At 53.9% G+C, this 25808-nt stretch overlaps 1 protein-coding gene across 1 annotated transcript; it reads right to left on the bottom strand.

Moving 5' to 3' along the window:
* Positions 1-514: 514 nt before the first annotated feature.
* Cyth4 (cytohesin 4) lies at positions 515-24336 on the bottom strand. The gene is made up of 13 exons (XM_041671990.1): positions 24219-24336; positions 18489-18571; positions 18108-18172; positions 16959-17025; positions 15595-15713; positions 14642-14722; positions 13232-13344; positions 11556-11704; positions 6150-6261; positions 4056-4132; positions 3166-3237; positions 2645-2799; positions 515-1984 (listed from the first exon to the last, which is right to left on the bottom strand). The coding sequence occupies exons 1-13, from the start codon at positions 24235-24237 to the stop codon at positions 1912-1914; spliced, it is 1185 nt and encodes a 394-aa protein (XP_041527924.1). The 5' UTR covers positions 24238-24336; the 3' UTR covers positions 515-1911.
* Between the last annotated feature and the right edge of the window lie 1472 nt (positions 24337-25808).

Raw genomic sequence — 25808 nt, 5'->3', positions numbered from 1 at the left:
GGAGGTAAGAGGTGGCCTTAGGACTCAGGAGCGCTGGATCATGAGCTCAGGTGGCAGGGATTCTGGCTTGGCCTGCCAGTGCCTGGGACAGGGCCCGGCACAGCAGGGACATTATATAAACATCTGTGGGAAGACAGTCAGCAAAGGTTACACAACCCTGCCCACACTGGTCCCTGAGCTGGCCTGTACTTTCATCCCCCCAGAGGCAGGGGGATCAGTACCTGTCTTCCATGTCAGCTCTTCAATCTGTAGACAGCGCTGCCTTTTAGAAAATTCTATCTTTCCTTGGCCATAGCAGAATTAACTCAGCCTAGCCCCTTACCCTGCCCCGAAGAAGCCCAGAGAAAGCCCAAATCCTGGGGGAAATTCTGCCCAGCCTGGCACCCCAGCATCCTGAAAATAAGGTTCTAGGGACCCCTGGGTGCTCACTCTTCCTGGATGGGGGGAGGACCAGGGAGGGGTCAGCGATGACAGACACAATTGCAGAAGGACAGCTTTATGCCCATGAGTTGGATCATGAGCTTTATTCATGCTTCTAAGTGTCAGGACATGAAATAAACTGATGACCCCGCCCCCACCACCTTGGTGCTGGGGAAGAAGCTGAGGATGGGAGGGAGGCAGGGGGACAACAAAGGTCCCACAGCCTTTGTGCACAACACATGCCAGAGGCAGAGGAATACTTTAGGGTCCTTTAACTCCTAAATGGGGGCAGCTGAGGTGGCTTTGTCTGCTGGTGCCCCAGCTCCCAGGGTGTGCCCATCAGAGACAAGGAGTCTCACCCCTCCCGCCACACACACCCTGTGGGAAGTATGCACGTGTGGGCTGCTTCGGGGGGGATGAGGCAGCCTGGCCACCTGCTGCTCCTGCTCAGAGCCCAGGCTGGCCCAGAGCAGAGGAAGCCCCATTTTTTGCAACTTTTCTGAGGAGTTTTCCCTGGATGGGGCGTTCCTCAAACACGTGCTCTGGGTAAGAAGCCTCCTCCAGGTGAGGGCTCCGTGGGGACACAGGGGACTGTTGCACATGGAAAGCTGGTTTTGTTCTGGCAGGAGGCAGGAGCAAGGGCCCAGTCTGTAACCCCTCACTACCCTAGCTCTGCTGGCCAGGCATCTAGTAGTGGTGCCATGGGCAAGAGTCTGTTCAAGTGTGAGTCCCCTGCTACCAGCTGGCTCACCAAGGCCTGCAGGCAGCCCTCCTGGTGGGTATAGCCTACAGCGTTTCCTCCTCTCCCATTTCTCTCAGCTGTAGCTCAGATCTGCCAGCCACAGATACTGCTACTGCCTAGAGGATCTCCCCTGCGCCTCTTCTCATGTCAAAGGCCTTGAGAATGGTGACAGTGGTGTCCTCAGAACCTTCCAGCACAGTCTGTCTGGTTCAGTCACCTGGTGTCCCAGCTCCCCCAGAAGTCAAGCTGACCAAAGGCCAAGATGTTTCCTGTCCAAACCCTGAATTTCTGTAAGACCCAGAGAAGGCTGTGATTCAGCAGAAGGGTGTGTCTGAAGCTCCAGGCTCGGATTTGGGTGTAGGCTGATACCTGGTGTTGTCAGGGAGAGCCTGGCCCAATTGAGGGGTGGGATGCCTCTGAACTGGAAGCTTCCAGGGAATCCATGGTCCTCCTGACGCAGAGGGAGAGGGCGGGACACACCAGTAGTGTGCTTTGGGCTGGTTCATCTCCCCATCTTTACCCTGGGCTGCAGTAGTCCAGGGTGGAGCCTCAGAGGTTCTTCCTGGCTCACAGCCTGGTATCAGGGGCTTCCCTGTGAGCTCTGTGCCATCCAAGGTTCTGCATCCCCCATAGCCAGTTCCAGTGATGAGGAGGGGTAGGTTTGTGAGCAGGATCAGGTGCAGTGGGTGAGAGGTGTGTCTCCAGATACCACAGGTCCTAGCGGCTTGCCAGAGCCACCTCTTAGAAGCTCACTGCTTACTGGCAATCTTCTTTTTCCGAGCAGACAACAGATCATAGAAGGGGACACGGGTGATGCTGGCCCTAGGGGTATGGGAGGAAATGAGATTTCAAGGTTGGCTGGAGCGTAGGACCTCTGGACTTGTGGTTTGGGGTGTGTGGCTCCCACAGAGGTGATGGCTCACCCCGCTGCACCGGAAAGGCCAGGGACTGATGTAGAGAAATCCTGCTCTAATAACATTGTCCCTTAGGCAGGCCCAGCAAGAGCAAGATCTCAAGTCTGGAGGTGAGAGCCCAGCAGAGACTCCCCTCAAGACTCCTTTTCTGGCCCCTTTAGAGAACCAGGAAAAGCAAGAGAGCTAGTGTTGAAGTCAGCTGGGCCCCTCACTGTGTGGCCCTGAGCAAGGCTCTGCCATCTCTGCGCCTCTGGTTCTTCCAGGTCCTAGGACATGGTCTTTGTTCAGTGGCTACACCTGTCTTCTAGCTGACAGGTCTACCACTTGCCCAAGTCTCCCCTCTGACTGAGCTCCTAGCAAGGACCAAGTGCCGGGACCTCCCGCTGTGCCCATGAAGCTGGCATCTTTCTTCTGTTCCCTAGGCGTGACATGGAGACTAGGGCAAGAACTCACCCACCAACGGCCACTAGGAGGGAGACCTGGCGTTTGCTTCTTTACAGACAAGGAAAGAAGACCCCGAAGAGGCAGGAAGGTGACAGGAAGTGTTCAGTGTCCTGGCTGCCCTCACCTGATGGCCTCGATCCACTGGTCGCGCTCCTCGGCATTGGCGGCTGAGATACGGTAGGACTCATGCTTCCCCTCCACCACCTTGCCGTCCCCGTCAGTCTTGCATGCCTTTATCTTCTGGCCCCGGCAGCTGGGGTTGTATAACTCCAGGCAGAACTGTGGGAAGTGCCAGGTAAGGGCAAGGTTGGGGGACAGGGCTAGGCCACCCCTGGGGGGTGGGGGACCACAGAGGCAAGAGCAGCACTCCCACGGAATGCCCTTCCCCAAACGCTCAGGGGGAGAGGACACCAGGCACCTACTATATACCAGGCTCCCTAGAATCAGAAAAGAGCTGTGACTTAAGAGTCCCCCAGTTAGTGCCAAAGTCCAACCCCACAAGACAACTGAGACTCGCCGCTAAAATGACACTGACCGTCCTGCTTCCGAATCTCCAGGAGCGACCCTACAGAATAGCCCCGCCTTGTGGAGGGCACCTTGTGGGCTCCTTCCCCCTGTACTGGAAATCCCCAGATGGACTCTCACCGGCTTCTTGGGGTCATCCACCTTTTGCACAGAGAGGTTCTCCAGAGGAATGATCCCCCGAGGCTCCTTGTCCTGAGGAAATGACATCAAGGACAGGATATGTGAGCTTGGGGCCTCCCCAGACCATCTCTCCAGACTACCCAGCCACAGATGGACACAGCACAAGAGCCCTGTTTGGGATCTTGGAGATTAAACATTTTTTTCATTTTTATTGTATGTGTATGGATGGTTTAGCCTGAATGCATGCATGTGCGTCACATGTGTGCAGTGCCCACAATGGCCAGAAGAGGGCATCAGATTCCCCCCTACCCGGGGATTGGAATTACAGACAGTTGTGAGCTGCCATGTAGGTGCTGGGAATTGAACTCAGGTCCTCTGGAAGAGAAGCCAGTGTTCTTAACTGCTGAGTCATCTCTTCAGCTTATTTATTTATTTGTTTGTATATTTATTTATCTAGTGATCTATTTATTTTCTAAAAAAGAGTCTTGTTGTGTAGCTCAGGTTGGCCTTGAACATGTTAGGACCCTCCTGTCTCTGCCTTCTCAGTGCGGCAATTATGGGTATGAGTCCCCATGCCTAACCTTTAGGTGATATATCCAACTTTGAACAAGTATTTTTTTTTCAGTGCTGGGATTTGACCAGGGCCTCACATGTGTTAGGCCCATGCTCTAACCCTGACCTACAGCCCCAGCCCAGGGAATGCAACTTTAAGTGAGTGCTCCCTCTTGCCCAGCCCCTCCTCCTTTTTGTCCCTCAGTCCCCTCATCTGGGAAATGGGAGTAGAGAGGAGCTCAGCACTCTGAAATAGCCTGGCACTCTCAGGTGGTGGCAGGAGCTGGAGGGCCTGTCGTGGCTGGTTGTGTTCCAGTCCCGCCTTCCCCCACACTCACAGTGGTGAACTCAAAGTAGTAGAGGCAGTTGTCCGTGAGGATGAACCAGCGTCGCTTCCATGTCTTCACACGGCCACCTGAAAGAAGCCGGCAGTGCGGTAGGTCAATCTTCCTTCTCCTGGGCTATAGTGCACGCACCCCCCATTCCCCGAGCCTCCAGATCCATCCTTTCTATACTCTAAGTGTTAGTGGCTCCCATCACCCCATTTGCTCGTATTTGGGTTCTCAGAGATTAGATAGAGGGGACAGTGGCACTGTCCCCTGCTCTCCCAGGTCGCTGTCACCTGACCCCCACCAGAAGCCACCCAGACCTAGGCTTGCTTTATGTCTTTATGGTGCTTAGCATTGACTGTCAGGGTGACAGGCTCTAGAACCATCTGGAAGTAAGCCTCAGAGCCTGTCTGTTAGGAAGTTTCTAGATTGAGTCAGCTGAAGTGGGAAGACACACTTTCAATGTGGGCAGCACCATCCCAGGGGCTGGGGTCCCAAACTGCCGTCATCGCTCCGTGCTTCCTGACTGTGCACACGATGTGATCAGCCACCTCAAGTTCCTGCCAGGAGGAGCTCTTCCCTCAGAGCCAAATCACCATTCCCCGTCTAAGCTGATTTTGTTAGGTGTGTTGCTGCAGCCTTGGAAACAGTAGCTGACACAGCATTCTAGCATTGATTCACCAGGCATGGGAAAAAATGAGGAAGTGAATCCCTGTGGCCGTCCAGAAGGAGGAGGGCCAATGGCGATCCCATTTTTATAGATGAGGAAACCAAGGCTAGGAAAAGCTAGGCCATGTGTCCATGTCCTGTCCATTCAAAGTCCAGCGCCACTGCCCTGGAGCCCAAGCTCTCAGCCATGCTGCTATGTGGCTGGTACTCTCTGGGTCACTGTCTCCACTGTCCAGATGCAGACGGATGCTGAAGAGTGGCTAGTGGGGTCGGCCATGAGGCTCTGGTGTCCTGCTGCTGACCGGCTTTGTGACTTGGAGGTACTTTGGGGGGGGCAGAAGCTAGTGTCTGGGGCAGCATAGGAGGTCCTGAGGCCTGTAGGAGGAGAGACTGGGGTACGGTGACGGACAGAAGGCTTGGGGGGGCATCTGGGATGAGGGTGAGTCTGCCATAGTCTAGGCACACGGTAAGTGATGGAGGCTGCCTAGCTGAGGCCCTTCCCCCAACATGAGGCATTTTTTCCTCACCCGCCTTGGAAGACCCGCAGTCCCTGGCTGCCTGGTCCTGCTGGGGAGGATCCTGGGAGTATTCCTGGAGGAGGCAGGGCTGGCTGCTTCCCTCAACCGCTGCACTTCCCATGGCCCTTTGTCTGAGCTACATCCCATCTCCCCCTCCTCTTACTTCAGGGACATCCAGCCCTCTGCTGCCCCAAATGTGACACTTTCTGGCTGTGCGGCCTTGAGAAGTTGCCCTAACCTTGCCGAGTCTTGGCTTCCCGAGAATGGCCACCCAAAGGTCAGGCTGTTGGAGGACCAGCATCTTATGTTCAGCAGTCCTGCTAGGCTACTAGTCTGCTAGACTTTTCTCTCCATCCCTCTGGGAGGAAACAGAGATGTCCATGGAGCCCCTGTCTCTCACTGCTCCCTTACATCCAGCCTCCCCCACTACCTGCATCCCAAGACAGAAGGATGGGAAGAGGGTAGGTGTTTTTATGTGTGTATGGGTGGGTGAGCATATAGATGGATGAAGGGATGATGGGCAGGTGAAAATATGGATGGGTGGATAAAAGGTGTGTGGGATAGGTAGATGGGTAGGTGGAAGGATGGATGAGTGGATGGACGAATGGGTGGAGGGGTGGGTGGATGGATGGATACATAAGTGTATAGCTGGGTAGACGATGAGACAGGTAGGTAGACAGATGAGAGGCTGGCTAGGTGGATGGATGAGTAGGAAGATGAGCAGATGGGCAGGGCAATGGGCGGGGAGCTGGATGACTGGGAGGGTGGTGAGAGGAAAGGTAGAATGGGCAAGCAGACTACTGGGCTGGGGGTCAGGTAACCGAGCGCTGCACAGGTTCCCTCTTGAGGTATATGTGCGTGTGTCAGCCACATGTGTGCAAGTGAACCTATCAGAGTGTGTGCACAGAGGTCTTACCCAGCTTGAGTAGCCAGCCTTCACGGTCAGGATTGAAGAAGGTATGGGTGAGGTCACCGCCGTCATCCTCAGGGATGGAGAAGGGCTCACTCTTGATGCTGTCAAAGAGGTTCTGTCCAGGAAGACAGGAAAGATGGGTTCAGTCCACTGGGTTTGGGGGCTGGGCCGCCTGGCCTGGGTGGCCTTGTGAAAGCCTTCCCTGTCCCTCAGGTAACTGGTGCTCTCCTTTGCACTGGCCACACCCACACCTTTGTGTCCCCTCCCCTCCATGTTGCCTCAGGGCAGAGTGAACAAGGTGGATGCCTTAGGTTGGCACATGGGGACAGACACATATACCCACCCTCCCCGGCCACAATAGCTGGAGTAGGGACTACTTCAGGCAGTGCTCATGATGGGAGATGCCCCTCTTCTACTTAGGTAGACAGTAGAACCTTCTAGATAACACATGCTGGGTGAAGATAGGTGAGACCCTGGAGAGGAGGGAATTGACAGCTTCAGGCCCAGAGGCCCAGCAGGGGAGGTCTATAGTGGGGTGCTGACCATAGTTACTATCCAGGATGGTCTCTGGTTACAGGGATTGGGATGGAGAGATCCCCCCCAAGAGCTGACTTCAGTCCTTCATAGATGACCATAAAAAGCTGCTTAAATATACAAGGAATGACCCTGGAGGGTGATGCGCTCTCTGTCAGGGAAGGTATGCAAGCCAGAGATAAGATGGCTCCTACCCTAGGGAAAGGTGTGGGTGCAGACCCCCCAGAGTGTTTTGAACCTTCTTGGGGCGCTGGTCTCCTCCAGTGCTGGGACTGGACTTCTAACATTCTAACTTGCTCCTGCTTGTTAAAGCCAGACGGCAGTGTGCAGCCATTACCTCTCAATGCATCTGGCTTTGCAGTGATGTCTCCTAGGACTGTATGGGTGATTTCACAGCTTGATGTATATATGGGTGGGTGGGTATGTAGATGGACGGGTTGGCAGATGAATGAATGCCTGACTCTCACTATTTACTGCCATCCTGTCCTTTGACCAGGGGTCGTGGAGAAGACCTAATGCTAGTTTTCCTGAGTCTATGGAGGTGGGGCTGGAGCACCCTCCAGCTAAGCCTTTAACGTCCCCTCTCGATCTCACTGTGGTGTGGGGGTGAGAGAAAAGTGGGGACCAGCTTCTTTTGGGCTGGGGTGGAGGGGGGAGCGTGTGGTTGCGGGGGTAGCAGGCTTTGCCTTAGGAATCCCCAGGGGGCTGACTGGTACAATGAGTATCCAAGACAGGAAGGCCTGAACAGTAGCTGAGCTGCCAGCTCAGACAAGTATTAGGGAGGCCTGAGGAGGCGTCGGGGTGGCAGACAGGGCCTCAGCCTCTGCTAAACCCACAGGGGTACCTGGAAGTTTCTGTGGTCACAGTATCATGGTGCATACGAAACAGCAGCACCCCCATACTTCCTGTGTCTTGAAAACACCCTGAAGTCATTGTCACCGAACAAACCACTGCATAGAGACCTCTCGGGGCCCTGGGTGTACAGCATGGCCCATTTCCCTGGGCTCTGGGGCCCTGTCCCAGGATCCCCTCTCCTCTCTTTCTGTCTAGGTTGGTCAGTGAATTGGGTACCCTCTTTCATCCCCAGGTTCCAGGAAAGGACAGTCACTTCCCTTTGGCTGTTTAGAGCCTTTCTGCTTGTGTGCTATAGAAACTAATTTAGATAGAGACACATGACCCCAACCAGTCAACAGGACTTACTTCCAGGGGTTTAGTTTTGCAGGGAGAAGCTAGTAGCCTGGACCTACTTGGGTATCTTTGCAGTAGCCAGGATCTAAGAGATAACCACTGTGCAGGACCGAGCTCCCAGATCTAGCCACACCCAAAGCCAACAGTCTAAAGGCAAAGGATCCCTGTTCTTTTTAGTGATATTAGTTGTGATTCTTCCATCCAGTGTGGCAGGACAGAAAGGCGTGAAGAAAGAGACATCGAAATTTACATATGATGGACCAGCAAGATGGGTTAGTGGGTGGAGACGCCGCTAAGCCTAATGACCTCAGTTGGAGTCTTTGGAGGGAGAGGACCGACTCCCACAAGTCGTCCTATGTATGACCTTCACATGTGTACTGTGGCAACAGGTAAGGGACAGAACACATAGAAGAACCCCCATCTCCAAACGCTGGAGAAGGTGTGAGGAACCCCAAAGGGACTCCAAAGGATGAGGACCAGTGGCCGGCAGCTCATGACTCTCAGTCCTGTCTCAGCTCTCCAGCCCTCCTCCTTTCTCAGAATGCTTTTTTCTTCCTTAATAAACCCGATCTCTCCCATTATCCTTGTGTCCCTGGCCCAGTTCTTTGCTCCAGGACACAAGAGCCTGGAAATCAGTGGATATGCCTTGTGGATTCAGGTCCTCCTCTGTGACAGGAGAGGTAGCATGCTCAGGTCCTCTGTCCTCAAGATGCTACCTTCTAGTTTCTGCAGGAGGCAGAGCTCCAGAGTCAGACAGCAGCTGGGACTCTCTTATTACAAACACGAAGCCTCAGCTCAACTACCTCCAGTGGTGCCCTGTGACTTTAGCTGGACCCTGGGAATGGGGGGGGGGGGACAATAGCAGCATTCCTAGGACACGGCCTGCTCTGACAGGGAGGCCCAGAATGGCCCAGGGAGGAGCTGGGGTTCATTCCCTCTTTAAGTACTTTTAAGTACTGTGTCCCAGCCTGCCTGTCCTCTGTAGCCACAATACATCTCTCATAGTCTATCCTACAAGGACACCCTCAGGGGCTGTGTGACCTTGGGGTGACCTCTTGGGATATATATCTGGGTAAATTTACTTCTGCCTCTTGGTGCACTTTAATGCATTTTGGAGCTTCCTAGGTCCATGGAGAACTCACTTCTGCAACGGGATAATATGACCCTGGGTTCTGGCTTCTAAAATATTCAAATGAAGCCAGGGAGAAGGTGAGAGGATCCTGGGTCCATGTGGCTGCCTATGAAAACCTGGGATTGTTCTTAGAGCAGGCCTGGGCACTCTGTGACAGAGCTGGGGGAGATTCTGGTCCACCAGCCACTCCCCATGCTATCCCTGCTTGAGGGCTTCCAGAGTCCAGCTCCCAGCTGAAAGACAGGCAGCCAGCTGGCTGAGGCTCTGCTTGGCTCTGCTCTTTGCCTGGTTTTGTGTTGCTGACCAGGGCACGGGGCCCTTCCCAGGCCTCCTGGGCAGGGCGGAAGCTACATGGAGATGACTCAGTAGGCCACCTGCAAGAAAGTCCCAGCCTGAGGACATGAGGAGGGGATGATGCAGAGGGAGGCTCTCTGGGTGGAAGGTAGGAATGGGCAGTCAGCGGGAGGCCTTGCACGTTCAGGGCACATGTCAGACGCATGCTGTTTCCGCCCCCAAGTGTGATGAAATGCCTGTATTTATAGCCTGCTCTCAGGCTGATTTTGTTTGTTTGATTTTTTGTTTTTGTTTTTGTATTTTTCTCTTTGTTTTTTGACTTCTTTTTTTACTTATTTGCTTTGAGATGGCATCTTCTGTAGCCCAGGCTAGCCTCAAACTCTCTGTGTAACCAAGGATGCCTTTGAACTCCTGATCCTCCTGCCTCCTCCATGCTGGGATTATAGTGTGTGCTACAAAGCCTGTTTTTATACTGGGGACTGAACCCAGGGCCTTGTGTATGCTTGGCAAGGATTCTACCAGCTGAGCCGCAATGCCAGCACATTCTGAATTATTCTTTCTGATGACACGGGCTGCCTTTATGTCTGGGTTTAAACAGGGCAGACCCTACCCTTAATGTTAAAAAAAAAAGACTGCTTACAGCAGCCGTGATTCAGGTTGATCACCCCCACTCTCAGAGGGCACAGTGGACTGAACCCCAGGGAACCACACAAGGCTACTCAGCAGGCGATAGGGGAGATGGGGCTGCTCAGAGCTCTGGTGGTGCTGTAGCAATCCTTATACGCAGAGTGGCTCCTGCAGGACCCATGTTCTGTGGGCTGAGGGGATGGCTCTGATCTGGGGCTATGTCCTTGCTCACCTCGCTGATGACTTTGATCCTGGGGAGACTTCGGTGCTCTGGGTACCAGGGTGCCTCTCCTTGTTGAACGGTATGACTGATTCTCACCAGGCCAAGCATCTGGTGTTGCCAACCATTGGCTTCCCTGTGTTTCTGAGGCTGGCCTTCACTCACATCTACTGCATCTCAGGGGATCATACTGGATGCTGACCCTTCCCAGCTAAACCCTGCTTTCTCCTTCCGGAATGCCCTTGCCCTGCTTCCCCAGGAAGACTCTTGTACTGGCTGGTTTTGTATGTCAACTTGACACAAGTTAGAGTCACCAGAAAGAAAGGAGCCTCAGTTGAAGAAATGCCTCCATGAGATCCAGCTGTAAGACATTTTCTCAATTGTTGATTAATGGGGGAGGGCCCAAGCCATGGTGGGTGGTGCCCATCCCTGGTCTAGTGGTCCTGGGTTCTATAGAAAGCAGGCTGAGCAAGTCATGTGAAGCAAGCCAGTAAGCAGCAGCCCTCCATTGCTTCTGCATCAGCTCCTGCCTCCAGGTTCCTGCCCTGCTTGACTTCCTGTCCTGGCTTCCTGTAGTGATGAACAGCAATGCGGAAGTGTAAGCCAAATAATAAACCCTTTCCTCCCCAACTTGCTTTCTGGTCATGGTGTTCAGTTGCATCAATAGAAACCCTAAGACAATCTTATCCGGGTGTCTACGCCCAGTGCGGAAGTCACCAGCTCTGGTCAAGTTTCTGGGGTGACACCTTTGCCTGTCCCCCAAGATCTCTCTGTAGCAAAGCTCCCACAGTCAGTATGAATGACATCAGTGAACTTAGAGAGCTGATTGCTGATGCAATTTATGTGTAGATCCCTTCCCATTAAAACTCCGATTTGGTCTAGGCAGGACCAGCATAGAGTCATCCTGGGTCCCTGTGCCCAGAACAGAGTTTGGTGCGGTGTAGTGAGATGGGGTGTTGGGATAATGGAACACGAGGCTTGGGCCTAGCCTTGCTGTAGAGCTAGTGGGGATTGTGAGAGACTGACTGTCTTCCTCTGAGGACCCCAGCCAAGCATTTTCTCCTCCTGACTTGCAGAGACTCTGGGATTCTGACCTTAGGAGGCACTGTCCCCTTTTATTGGGAGGGGGCAGCTCAGGATGGATCCTAAGGCCTGTGCATGCTTTTGAACCTCACTCCCGGCCCGAAGTATCATTTTGGGGGTAGTATGAATAGCGGTTGGCCAGAGTTCCCCAAATTCTGTATAGGAGGACTTCCTGGAGTCCACCTGCAGCTATCCTTGTAGAGATGAGGCCATGTTGAGAAGGCCTACCACCCAACAGCGACTAGCCTGGCGGACCCTCATGCCCTCTGCCTTGGCTCTGCCTCGGAGGGGTGCGACTCCCAGAGGACCAGTAAGATGGTAGTGTTCTCACCCTCAGCTGCTCCTCGGGCAGGTCGCTGCCATTGTTGATGCCGCGGTTCATGGACACGAAGCGCTCGAAGGGCGGTCTGTCCCGGACGTTGGGGTTGTGTAGGCCAGTGTTGAGCATGATGACCGAGAAAGACAGCACGTAGCAGGTGTCTGTGGAACCTAGCACTGGTCACCGTCCAGGCCCAGGTTACCGTCCCCTCCTCTGACCCAGTCCTAGCAAGGCCCTGAAGGTTCACCCTGTCCCTGGCTGACATTGGCAGACATTCAGGGCCCAGCCTCCCCCTCCCACCCTTGCAAACTTCAGCTGCAGCTTCTGCAGTTCTGCCCCCCTGCGGCTACGCCCTCCTTCCCTTTCAGATCCAGCTTGCCATCAGCTGCAGCCCTTCCAGGCCCGCCCACTCTGTTCTCTGCCTCCTGGGAACGGGAGCTCATTGTTAGCTGCCCTGCTAGTTAGTAGCTTGTTCTGAGCTGCCTGGTGGGTCACGCTGCCAGCAGCCTGCCCCATAGGTCAGACCACAGGCTTGGGGGTGTGGCTGCCGTTCTGGGTCTTCTGAGGATCCAGAACCTGAGGGGGCCAGTTCCAACCCCTTGACCTTCAGCCTGCTCATGTGACTCTTGAAAGCTGCTGTTATAGGAAGCAATGATTCTCCCTCCCACAGCCGTGGTCCCGAAGTGTGCTCAGCTCTCAGCACCCCCAGGCCTATCCTCGGAGACAGATGGGACTACACCTCCATCTTAAAGACAAGACACTGAGGCACAAGGACGGCGAGTCATATGCTCCAGGTCACACAGTGACAAACTGATTGGCTGATTAAAATGCCTTCCATTCTACCCAGACTGATTGACTGAGGGTCTCACTTGAAACCCAGTTGGCCTTGAACTGGCAGCGATCCTCCTGCCTCAGCCTCCCTAATGCTGATGTTAGAGATGGATGCCACCACCCCTGGAAGTTGCAGATAATCGTGGGTTTAGGTGTGTGAAACCTGCAGGCAAGCAAATGCCAGTTCTTAGGTTGTGGCCAAGTGTGGCAGAAGCTCCAGGGGCTTCTGCCCTCCGCACAGCAGAAAGGGAACAGTCTGCCCTGGGACAAGTTGCTTCTTGTCAGACTCTGAGTCACGCTTCACCAGGGACAATCTGCTGCTGAGCTTAGAGAATGATGTTGGGATCTGATGCTCCTGACAAGAGGATCCAAAGGCCCTGTGCATATAAAAGTGCTGCGAAAACCGGAACCTTCTCTATTGCTGTGTGGTAGCTTCAGAGCCAAAAGAAGAGGCACAGCCAGTTGGCTGTGGCGGCCCCTTCCTCATCCTGTCCCTCTCCCAATATGTGGTTACACTTGGAGACGGGGGTGACTGAGCCTGCTGGTCACTTGCTCTGCTCTTTGCCCCTTATTTGCCCTTCCAAGGATGCACTGGGCCCTTTAAGTGAGACATGAAAATGTTTCCCTTATTGTAAGTTCCTAGAGAACTCCTAGTTATTCTTGAGAGCCTCACCCAGACCAGCCTTCCCCTGAGAAGCCTTCCTGTACTCCACACTCCCACACGCTGGTCTGTCTTTCCCTGCTGCCTCTCCCCAGGCTCATGCTCTAGGCAGGCATGGAGTCCGTGCCCAGTGAGGGTTTAGTAAGGACCTGAACTAATGGCTAATGTGTTTAGAGAAAATGAGGAGCTTTGTCACCTGTGGACCGGAAGACACCTGGATTGCAGAGGCAGTAGCGAGCAGCAAAGGCCTCCATCATGCGGTCAATCTTTTGGGCCTCACCAGGTAACCGGAAGCTCCACAGGAACTGCCTAGGGAGACAGGGCCATGGTCAGTGAAGCAGTTGGGGGCTCTCAGTGATACCAGGCAGTGCCTTGCCTCTGCCCCTGCAAATGGGAACCTCCTCTAGTCCAACACAGGGAAGGTGGGTTTGGATGTGAAGGGGCCAGGAGCACAGGAGGACATGGAGTCACACTTCTTACAGAGACTTGGGGTAGAGCAATAGGCTCTGGCTGTGGGGCCCTGGGCAGCGACTCTCCTAGAAGGGTCTCCCTGTCCTGGGACCTAATCTTCCCCCAGTTCTGGAAGCTTGTGATTTGGTGTCAGCTAAGTTTTCTTGTCTCCACAGGTCAATTAAAATCTGCTCAGCAAAAGCTTATTGAATGAGTTAAAGAATGAATGAATGAATGGCTAGAGATGAGTGCTTCCTAAACTCTTCCTCCAGGAAGCCATACTCTCTGGATGGATGCTAGTGACCTCTTCATTCAAAGCCCAGATCAAATGACTCTCTTGGGAGCAGACATCCAAGCCTTCTCAGCAGCAGCTTTAAGACTCCCTAAGAGTTCGAGGCCAGCCTGGTCTACAGAGCTAGTTCCGGGACAGGCACCAAAGCTACAGAGAAACCCTGTCTAGAAAAACCAAAAAAAAAAAAAATACTCCCTAAACAACCTGAAGTTTTACTAAGACTTAACAACTGACTCGTGGAAGTGACCAGCAATGGCTGGTGACAAGTCCTTCCTCATTTAGTCCTTCTGCCTTCTGGATTTGGTACTGATTTGACTCAGGGAATCTGCCTTCATTTTCCTTTTCTGCGTCTTGTTTTCTTTCTTTCTTTTTTCTTTTCTTTTTTAAAGAGAGGGTAGCCCAGGTTAGCCTGGAACCCACTACGTAGCACAGGTTGGCCTGGAGCTCACAGCAATCTTCCTGCCTCAGACTTCCCAGTGCCTTGATTACAGGTGTGAAACACCACATCCAGCTGTGAGGTTTCTTATTTGTGCCTTGCCCTGGGTCACATGGGGAATGAGGACATTATGGTTTGGGGCTTGTGCTGCTAACTCGGGGCTCCACACTGGGCCCATGGATGTGAAAACACAAATAGTGGTGAGCATTGGAATCGGGCAGTCACAAGTCATAGCAGCCACGTTCTACACGGAGCTGGGCACAGGTATGTACCTGTGCTAGTCTAAAAAGTGCTAGAACGCAGTACTAGAGTCCCCAGATGGCCGGGAGGAAAGGCGGTTGCAAGTCTCTCAGGCCTTAATAATGGTGACAGAGCAATGAGAAGCAGCTGCCCTGGGCTGGATCCCCACCCCCACCCCTACCACTCACCTGAGGGCCTGAACGAGGTTGAGATTGGCAAACTCATGGCAGTCTACAAAGGCCTGTAGGACCTGCAAGTTGATGGGGTCCCTTGAGGGGGACAGGAGAAGGGGAACACTTGTCAGCTTGCACACATACAATCAGCCCTGGGTGACGGTAAGCTCTGGGTTTGGACCTCTTGGGCCTCTTAGTCAGGTTCTCCCTTGGTCACTTCCTGCCTGGTGACCCTGCTCAAGTCCCTGAACACCCCCACATCCGAGTTTCCTCATCAGCTGCAGGAAAAGCAGGGTTCTCTGTTTCCTTCCTCTCCCCCCAGCTCTCAGGTCAGGAACCTGTGTGCCACGTCACCCAGAAAGTGCGGGAAAAGGGCTGGTGACTCCTGAGCCTCCTCACCTGTGGCCTAGCCCTTCTGCCAGTCAGGTGCTCCTGTCCAGAGTCTCCACGGATCCCCCTGCCTCATCCCCTTCCTTTCTTCCTCCCTCACACTCCTTCATTCTCTTCAGCCTGCTGTGAGATGAGCCGCTCTGCCCTAGGGCCTCTGCTTTGACTGCTCTCACTGCCTGGAATCTTCCAGTGTGCATTGCCCCCACCTCCACGTGAACAGAAACCAGAGCTCCAGCTCAGAACCCTCCCGTCTTTGCCTCTTTTCTGCCTTCCGTGTACAGGACAGAGCTCATTTCTGTCCCTCTCTCTTGCAGGAAGTTCCTGTCCCTGAAGACAGGCGCTTGACCATCTCCTCTATTCTATATTCTCTATTCTATCTCCTCTATAGCTGCCATTCTGAAGGGAGCTCAGATCACAGGAGACGCAAACAGCATACTGAATGAATGAATGAATGGTCCAGCCTTGGAGCCAGTGCTCATTTCAAGTCCTAAGCATGATGGCTTTCTTTCCAAGCACCCCAAGTGGCACTTCCACCCACACACCCCCACTTTCCCACTCCCTGTGTGGGGTCCTCTTACTTTTCCCCCAAGTAGGTGCCAATGGCTGTCTTGTTGAGGCCGTCACCCTTGTACAGGAACTGGGCGATATCCTGGACACCAGAGGTCAGCAGCTTATGCTCAATGAGATACTGGATGCCCTGGAGGTGACACAGAGACCATGTGTGCCCCAATAGCATAGGCCCCTGGCTCCCCGGGGAGGAGAGGTGCCCTAGAGCTGCCTTTGGAAGGTGGTGACCTCCCCATCTCTGGAGCTGTGCTAAGTGACACATGTTTGTTCCATGTGCTTCCCAGGGTCCCTCCAGCCTGGCGTGCTTAGACTACAGCCTCCCGCGGTTGCCAGGAGTTGCAGTGCTAAGATTCGGTGATTCAGCCTCTCCTTTATTTCCTCCAAGTTCATATTATTTCAAATAGTTTCATTTCATCACACTAGCAGTCGGTGCCCATTCTGTAAAAGTCACACAAACCAGTTAAATCAGAAGGGGAGGAGATGGTACAAACCCCACCTGGGAGGTAGCCAGCTTCCATGGCAATGACCTTCACACCCCTTCTCTAGGAGATGGGAGGGCATACCCTTGCCTCTTGTCACCTTGAAGCTAGCTTTGCTCGTATGATAGACTTTTGAGCCCCTCTCATTGCTGCCCAGGCTCAAAGAGTCATCTTCCACCATGTGTGGAGGACATGGGGTAGTCTCTGGCTCCTTGTGTCCCTGCTGCTCCTAGATGGATGGCTGACAGAGCTGGGAACATATGTGCATGTCTGTATGAGGGCCAGTAAGGGGAGCAGTGGTCCAGGGCTGTGCCAGGGGACTGTGTGCAGCTGAGTAGTCTTAGCCAGAGCTTGGCATTCCCTGTGGCTGCCTGGACCCTTGCCCTGGTTCAGTGTGTGGCTTCCTTCTGTGCCTGTCCCTTCTGGAGAGCAAGCCCATGGCTATCTGGCAGAGGGAAGGGCTGCAGGCTGGCTCTGAGATCATGAGCAACCAAGCTTTAGAATGTGTTTCTGTAGCCGGGGCTTGGAAGACATGCTAGGGACAGAGTTTGCCATCTAAGGGCCTCACTGCTCAAGCCTGTTCCAGAGGAGGGCATAGGGCCAGGGAAGAAAGGGAATGGGTCCAAGTTGGGGGGACTTCACAGCCTCCCATTTTGGAGCTGCAGTGCTGTGCAATGAACAGAGACAAGCCTCAGTTGGGGACCAAAGTCTTGGCCCCGAGGGGTTCTCAGCTGTCTGCTCTATTGGGTGGGTTGTGGGATCAGCTGCAAAGGTACCCAAAAGGCAGCCTCTTCCTCTAGCTCTGCTGTGCACATTGGTGAGGCCCATGTCCCTCTCCTTTGGCCATCCAGATGCCCACTTCAGTGGGATCCATGTCCCCTCCCCTGGATGTGTACCTTGGCAGGGTCCATGTTGAATTTCTTCCTCCCAATACACATCTCCTTCTCTTTCTGCGCCATCCGGCTGTGAACAGGGAGATACAAGCATGGTGGCTCCGGATGCTGCTGTCCCCCACAAGACCTCAGGGGACCTTCCTCGGGAAGGTCAACATGCCTTTGGAACTTGACATGTAGCCCCAGCCCCTGAGTCTGGACCACCTGGGAGAGCAAGAATGGGGTGGGGGGCATCGAGGGGTGGGGCTGCAAGCAGAGCTCATTGGGGAGAATGCAAAAGGCTGGGGAATGATGGGACCAGCGAGAATGTGGGCCCCAGAGGCTGCTTCCAAGCATAAGTCTTGTTATACTCTGGGACCTGGCCACTAGAGGCGAGTCGCTTCATCCCTCTCAGGCCTCAGTTTCCTTCTCTGTAAGAACCGTCTGCTGCCCTCACCCAGAGGATGCGTATGTGCATACATGCACGGGCATGGGCACGAGATGGTGGAGAGGCAGAGGCCTCGCGGGTGGGGCAGGGAACCGGAAAACCATGTGTAGTTCTTTAGTTCAGTGTCCTAGAGTTCTAGTGGGCGTGTCCAGCCCACTGGCCGCACCTGGCTACATTTGGCCCTGGAGAGCTATGAACATCCCCCAACACAAAGGTAAACTTACTTAAAACACTGAGGGTTTTTTTTTTTTCCCAGTTTGTAGCTGAAATGTTGTTGTGTTGGTTTTACAGTGTTGAGAGGCTGTGGTCTAGGAGACTGTGTGAGAACCTAACCTCCTTATACAAATGGGGAAACTGAGGCCCAGGGAGACAGCCCTGTCCTAGGACAAAGAGCCAGCAGGAGCCATCCTGTGTGAGGGATGAGGGACTTCGGGATGGGGGAGAAGTAGAGCCTACTCCAGGTCAGGTTTCTGGTCCCCAGGTACCAGTGTTCCTTCACCCTCATCCAAGGGGATGTTTCTTTGCTCATTTGGTTCCAGCTGCCCCGATCAATAATGTGTAGGGTGATTGTATGGGGAGGTGGGGTGCAGGCAGAGAGGATGGAGGTCACTTGGGAGTCGGTGGGGAGTGTCTCAGACAGTCTCGATGGAGCTGTGGTACCGTCCATGGCACATGGGGACTGAAGTGTACCCGGGAACTGTCTTCCCACAGGCTGGGCCCCTCACCTCTCCTCGGTGCTCTCGAAGCAGTCAATCTGAGCGAACACGTCTGCGATTTCATCCTTCAGCTTCTGTGGACACACATGCGAGGGGTGGCCCGGAGGTCAGGATGGCCCTGCAGCTCCCACTCTGCCTGGGGTTCAGGCCTCTCCCTTTGTGCCTCACTCAACCCTCTCGGATCCTCTCCTTCCTGTCCCCTTTCCCCTTGAGAGCAGGAGCTCAATGGCTCTGTGTGCCCTTGTCCCTCCACCGGCCCTCGCCTCAGGAGTGGGAGTCCCTGTGACCTCACTTGACGTGTGTGTGTGTGTGTGTGCGAGCGTGAACATGTATGAGTCTGTTGAGTGTGAGGGTGTGTGGGTCTATGAATGTGAGCACGTGTGCACACACCTGAATGTCTTCCAGTAGTTGCTTCCGGTGCCATTTGATCTGTTGTAGTTCCTTGGCCTCCCCACTGCTGAGCTCGGCGAGATCTGAGGAGAGAGGAGGATCATTTGGTTCTGTATCCCAGGGCTCCTCCTGGGAAGATCCATGGCGCTGGAGCTAGTATGACACTTGCTGTTACCCCTGGGGCCTGACTGGATGCTACCAGCACTGACAGGCATTCTTGGTCATCCCTGCCCAGATAGGATATGTCTCCTTCATAATTCCCCACTTATGTAGCCCTACTTCTCCACCAAAATTCCTTTCACTCCCTGAAGAAATATTTCCCATGGCCATTGTGGGGTCACCAGGCCACACCTAGCTGCAAGGGAGGCTGGCAAACGAGCTTTATGGGATTTTCCTGTTGTCCTGACTTTGTAACAAGGGAAACAGAATTGGGGGGCATTAATTTCTGCTCTCAGACACTGAGACTCAGAAAAGAGAAATAAAATGACTAAGGTTGCACAGGGGCGAAGCCACGAAGCCTGCCGGGACCCTGGATTGGACAGGCTTCTAATCTTGTGCTATCCTACTGACCCCCAAAACAAAGTGAGACCCGTGGTCCTGGAGCTAGTATGACCCTGAACCCCCCCACCAGGACAATGCTCCCCATTCTACCTACCACACTCTAGTCAGAACCTCCACAGAGCCAGGCATGGCAGTTCACACTTGTGATCATGACATTAGGAAGCTGAGGCAGGAAGATTACAAGTTTGATGCCAGTCTGGGTTATAAGGTGAGACTCAGTCTCAAAAAAGAAAAGGAAAATGCAAACCATGGCCAACAATGTGGGCAATGTGGGCAGCTAAGGAGCTCCAGGCTTCCCAGAAAGACCACGAGGAAGATCTTGGTCAGGGCACCTGGTCACCACGTCCTATAGTTCAGGAAGAGAGGGCACCCCTGAATTCCTGGCAGCAGTGACTAGTGGAAGCCAAAGCCAAGAGAAAGGACAGTAGAAAGATGGGGGCACAAGTAGGGAGAAGACATGGGTAACTTTATGGAGGAAGGTGGGCATGGAGTTACAGGGTCACCAGCAGGCGGGCAGCAGGAAGGGCATGAAAACACACCACCACTAATGACCTAGTCACTTGGTTCACCAGCCTCCTACTGGGCCACCTTGGTTCTGGCACATCGAAGGAAGTAGCCACATGGTGTGACAGGAAGCTGGACTCCTTCCTGGGTTCCTTGACTACCACCCATCAATGTCCAACCAAGCAACAGCGGACTCTGGCCCTGTGCCACGATTTCTCCGGAAGGTCCATGGACTTGAATGTTTGCTTTAGCAAAGACTATTCAGTCTTTTATTTTTATTTTTGTATTGCTAAGGATAGAACGAAAGGCTTTGAACATGCCAGACAGATTCTCGACCCCTGAGCTCCATCCTGGTCTGCCATTCATGTTGGCTGGAGTCCACAGAGGCTCAGGCACACATGGGTAGTTCCGCTCCTTTTCCCAAGGGCTTTCACACACCATGTGAAACCAAAGAGCCTCTTTTGCAGCAAAGGTCGCATGCAGTGGGACCTGCTTGTCCCCACACTTATCACCACCAAGGCCTGCTGGTGACAAGAATGGGGCAGCCTCACGACGGTGCAGCGGAGAAGGTCCCCTACTTGGATGGCCCCTCCAGGATGCTTGTCACCCCTCTCTGTGACACATGCAGCTGGTTGCAGGGCTCCTTAGGCAAGAGTGCTGCCCTGGTAGGCTTGACAGAGCTTTCTTTTTATCCCTGAAAGGCTAGAGGTCTTGTTCCAGGCGGGCCAGAGAGGAGTATGACACAGTCTCATTGAAATCCTAGCTCCCGAACAGCCAAGGAAACCAATCCTTGGGATTTTTTTTAAAGGGAGTTGTTTTCTGTTTAAGACACAGAAACTCAGGAAGATGAGGTGACATATTCCAGGTCACGCAGTTGGGAAGAGGCAGTGTGGGATTCCAGCAGGGTTACAGACACATAGCTCTGCCCAGGTCAGGCAGGTTTGTGTGTGTGTGTGTGTGTGTGTGTGTGTGTGTGTGTGTGTATGCACGTGCATATCTGTGTTGGGGAGTGAATGAGCATGTGTGCCCACCTGCACAGAGACACTTTCTATCTTCCTTCTTTGAGACAGCGTCTCTCACAAACCCAGACTGGCTGGCCAGCAAGCACCGCCTGGGTCCCAAACAACTCTGAGAATTCCCGTCCACTCAACCTCTTCCTGAGCTTTTGGGGTGCATTTCAACCTCAAGCACCTTGATGCCACCTCTGTCTAGCCCTTGACTCCCCCCGCTCCAATAACCAGGTCCTGTCAGTCTTCTGTTTCCATGGCCTCTACCATCATCCGATTACCGAGGTGGAAGCTGGGCTTTCCAATGCCACCATGCCCCCCTCTGCGTGCCAGCTCTGGGTGCTCCCCAAGCCTGCTCTTCAATTGAGGACCCACTGTATGCCTTCTTCTATCTCTCAATCCCCACTGTTCTGCAGAAGGGGTTTCTAACTTCCTCCTATGTATGATACTCTTGGGGTTCAATGGCCTCCCTCAGTTGGCACAGCTGGATGGTGACAGGGCTGGGATTCATATTCCACCCACCTGGGACTGGAACCGCCAACCCTCCTGTAACCTTGCGAAACCCATAAGCCTGGGTGTCCCGACCCTGTGCCAATCGCAACAGCGTGAAAATGATGAAGATGCAGGAATGAGCCTGCAGCAGGACCTCCTTTGAGGGAAACTGAGGCATGGGAGGGGTTGGAAATAGATACAAGGAACTAGGATTCCTAGGGGAGTGGGCAGCGTAGGGGCAGTGAGGGGTGGCCTGAACCTTGCCCTCTCAGCCATACTCAGGCTCTGTGGTGGCAAAGTATTCAGGGACCCTCTGAGGAAACTGTCCCCTTTCCCCAAGTCTTGTCTCCAGTGAGTTTCAGCTGTTCAGGTACATCTGAACCACAATCTCTGGGCTGCTGCCCCGACACAGGCCATGTGGGCCACAAGGACCCTCTGACTTTTATCACGTCACTCATCAAAACACAGAGCCTCCCGCCCCCCAATTTCAGATCTAAGGATCTAAGATCGGGGGTAATGTAGACTGCCAGACAGGGGCCTCTGATGTGACCCACCAAGGGTGGGTTTCAGGCACGGGTGAGGGTCCTGGGAGAGGCTGTTTTGAAGCAGTACAAACACTAGAAACATACAGACATATCACCATAGGATGAGTATCCGATCCTCCCATGGTGCTCCCCAGCCTCTGCCACCCTTCTCCCTTGCTCTGCCCTCTATGCTCCCCAGCCTCCCGCCACCCTTCTCCCCTGTGTGCCCTGCTTTCTGTGCTCCCAGCCTCCCATCACCCTTCACCCCTACCTGCCCTGCTTTCTGTGCTCCCAGCCTCCCATCACCCTTCACCCCTACCTGCCCTGCTTTCTGTGCTCCCAGTCTCCCATCACCCTTCACCCCTGCCCACTCTACCTTCTGTGCTCCCAGCCTCCCATCACCCTTCACCCCTGCCCACTCTACCTTCTGTGCTCCCAGCCTCCTGTAACCCTTCACCCTTGCTTGCTCTGTCTTCTGTGAACCAGTCTCAGGTCAGTGAGTGCCCGATGCCCACTGCCCTGAAGCCACCACTCCAGCTCCTCGCCACTTCCCCCTTGTCCTTCCTCTTTTCCATCATATTTTTAGTGTCTGCAACCCTGCTTCCAGGACAGCTGGCTCCACTTCCCCTTGTCGGTGGAGGGGGTACAGGGAGGGGGTACAGGGAGGGTGCTCCTGAGGGGCATTGGGTTGAGGGGTATCAAACGGGGGACACTAGTGCAGCTTCCTCTCCCTGCCAGAGGCCTCTAGATTCAGGCCACCTGCCCTCATCTGCTCACGGCAGGCCTTCATCAGGCAGGGCTTTCTCATGTTCAGGGCTCACCTTCTTGTAGGCCCGGAGGGAGGGATTTGACTTGCTTCCCTTCATGACAGGTCCACAACAGGAGCCGGGGTGGGGTGGGGCAGCCTGAGAGAGTCCTTGTCACCATCCTATCCATAAACATCACAAGGAAACCAAGGCCTGCTGAGGGAAGAGGCCCAGCCCTGGGGCTTGTGGGGCAGATTTTCTCATTCTCAGAGGCAGACAGGGCTGGGAGGACAAAGGGTCAGCCATTCACAGACAGTGAGTCTGAGGGGAGTCCCCCGCCACTGTAGAACTCTGTGGGACCTGCTCTGGGAAACAGAACGACCGCCCCCTTCCCAGAGGCCTCCTCCAGGAAGTCCCCAGCCCCTTTTCTCACTCTGCCCATTTGTGCCAGGTCAGGTATAGGTCAGAGTCCCCTTTCTGTCCGCCCAACACCCTTGAATGCCGTGAAGCGCATCGCAGGGCTGTTGGTAAAATGAATGAGAAAAAGAATGAACCAAAAGACAAACCAATTCACGGAAACCCCAAACCCTCCACAGATTGGCCTTGTCCATTTCTGTATCTAGACCGGCCTGAATGGCACCCCAGCCTTTTGCAGCCCCTGTCTAAGGCAGGCCCTTCTTTTAGGCTCTTCTTGTTTATTGGCCTTATGACCTGAGCCTAGCCAGTCCGCACCCTTAGCTCCCCTCTGGGAGCCTCAGGTTCCTTATCTGCACCAAGTGTGGACTGTCCTGTCACCTCATTATGTCAGGACCCCAGTGAGTAAAGGACTCTGAATGACCTGGGCGGAGCCTGCCTGTCACCTGGTGTCCCTTTGCCTTCTCTGAGGGACTGGACGCACCTTCCCCTCTCCCACAAAACCCCAGAGAGGCGGCGAGAGCCGTGGGCAAGGTGACCAGAGCCATGTTCTCTTACAGTCTCGTGTATCTGGTCCATAAATGAATGGCTGTCGGGAGAGCCTGATGAGTCCCCAGCACTAGGCCTAGACTCTGGGGACGCCCAGTGCCTGTGGGTGGTGCCAGGCTGTTCAGGGCTTAGGCGGTTAGGTTTCATTTGGAGAAAGGCCAGTTCAGAGTCACATAGCCCAGCTCAGATAGCCACTGCCGTCCCTCAGAAGCCAGAGCTCCGGGGGGACTTTCTGAGGCTCCTTCCATAGCCCTGGTCTCTGCCCCTCAAGAACCACATTAGCTTGTCCCGCCTGTACCAACTCTGCGGCCTCCTTCTTTTCTCTCCCTTAGACCCAGCACCCTGGCTACTGAGTAAATGACGCCTACTGCATTAGGGCCTCATTGTCCGCGTTACTCCTCCGGGCAGTATGCCCAGACTCTACCAAAGGCCACCAGACCCAAGAGCAGAAAATGTGCTGCAGGCCCTTGCACCATCCAGACACATCTCACCACCAACAGCGTCCACCTTCACCAGAGGTCATTCTGTCCAGCTGCCTCTGGGCCCTCACAGAAGTTCTTCCCTCTGCCTGAACACTCTTGCTCAGAACACCTAAGAACCCTCTCTGTGCTCAAGATGTGTCCCCTCAAGGCTTCCCAATGCCCTCTTCCCTACACTATGTCCTCCTGTCTCGTTCTTCACCCCCCCCCCCTTGCTACATTACCCTCCATCCCGGAGCTGACCCAGGAGGTCAGCGACCACTCAGATCCCTGTGGGACCCAGGGACCAGCAGCCAAGCCTGGTCTCCAATCTGCACACAGGATTTGATGTTTGGGACTGGTTAAAACCAGTTTTACTTCTGTGCTCTCCGGGGCCCTCCCTGCAAGGCTACCACTGCTTCCCTGTTCTGCAGGAGGAAATGCTGAGGCCCATGGCTGGGCCCCGTTCACTTACCTGCATGACACAGGTCCATTCTGAAGCCCTGGGGGAAGGCGGTCCAGCTGTTTGTCTTGCTAGCTCAGCTGCTGCTCTGGTGGGTGGCCGACAGGGCTGGTCACAACACCTTCCTGCCCGCCCCGCCCAGACCCTGTGGGAGGAAGCCAGCCTTGGCCACAGGGGTCTGTGCGCAGGCTCCTGACACAGCACACACTTCCTAAAGACATTTGCATTTCGCCAGTTAGCTGGGACCCTGGCATCTGAGTACTAAAGAAAGTGGAGTAGTGGAAGACAGACAGACCTGGGGCTGGGACCTGGTAAACAAACACGCACGCACACACACGCACGCACACACACACACACACACACACACATGTAGACACATACACACAATACACACACCTGCACACACACACACAAATGCACACACACGCACACACGTGCATACACACACACACACACACACACACACGCACACACACACATATGCATTTAGCCACAGGGGAAGAAGGAGCTGAAGCTAGATCTTCTCTGGGGATGAATGGACTTTTACCCAGCAACCTCCCTATATACAAGCTAAAGGATATCCCGTTTCTAGGGTCCTCCCTGAATTCCTCATCAATTCTCACCCGAGAAAAGACAAATTCATTCAGCTCCCTCCCTCCAAAGACATGCGGCCCCTCCCCATCTCATGAAGTATCTAATTTCCCTTTCTCCCCAGGCTGCTGGGAAACTCACCATCAAATCTGTTCAGTTCTTCCGTGTGACTTTGAGGCCAGATTCGGTTGTCTGACTCTCGGCTCCTCCACTCGGGACTCATGTGACTTTGGGCTCGCCGCCGTGCATCTGCCTTGAGTTTCACTTTGCTTGTCTGTGAAGGGAGTGGCCACACTCAGTCTTGGGAACCTAGCAAGGGCAGTGTGCGGTTCTTGGGACACAGTAGGTGCTCAAGAAATGCTTCCCTTTTGGGCTTTAGTTTCTTCCCCCCATTGTTGATGGAAATTCACAACTTCATTGCTTAGCTCTTTTCTGGCATGTTGGTTCAAATCCTAGAGGGAAAGGGGGTGGCACAAGGAAATGTTTATCAGCTGAATGCTCACTCCTTGGGGTTCAAGTCACGTCTGGGCTTACTCTGTGAACTAGGATCTCTCCAAATGGGAGAAGGATGGGAGTGTCCAAGTGAGGATGAATGAATGAATGAATGAACCGACTGAGGGGAGGTATTGCGGAAGATACAGAGCCCACAGGCACTTCCTTCCTGAAGTAATACACTTCTCTGACCTAGTGGTCTAGGCCTGTCATCCTGGCTTCTTGGGAGATTGAGGCAGAGGTTTGAAATATCAAGGCTGATTCAGGCAGTTTAGTGAAAACCTATCTTAAAATAAGAAGCAAAAAGAGGGTTAGGGGCCATAGCTCATGGGCAGAGAACCTGTCTAGCATATCCAAGGCCCTGCACTAAAACAAACAAATAAATAAATAAGATGAAAGGAGGTGCCATTCTGCCCCTGGAGTCTGAGCTCTTAACCCACAGACGCTAGCAGAGGGGACGGTACAGTTTCGTTGATCAACAGCAGGGGGCACTCCACTGGCTTATGGAGTAGAGCGGGC

The sequence above is a fragment of the Microtus oregoni genome, unplaced genomic scaffold (genome assembly GCF_018167655.1).
Source record: "Microtus oregoni isolate MIOR12 unplaced genomic scaffold, Mior012 000022F_ref0000154, whole genome shotgun sequence".
Taxonomy (NCBI): domain Eukaryota; kingdom Metazoa; phylum Chordata; class Mammalia; order Rodentia; family Cricetidae; genus Microtus; species Microtus oregoni.
The sequence above is the reverse complement of the archived record's forward strand: the minus strand, read 5'-3'. Positions and strand labels throughout refer to the sequence as shown.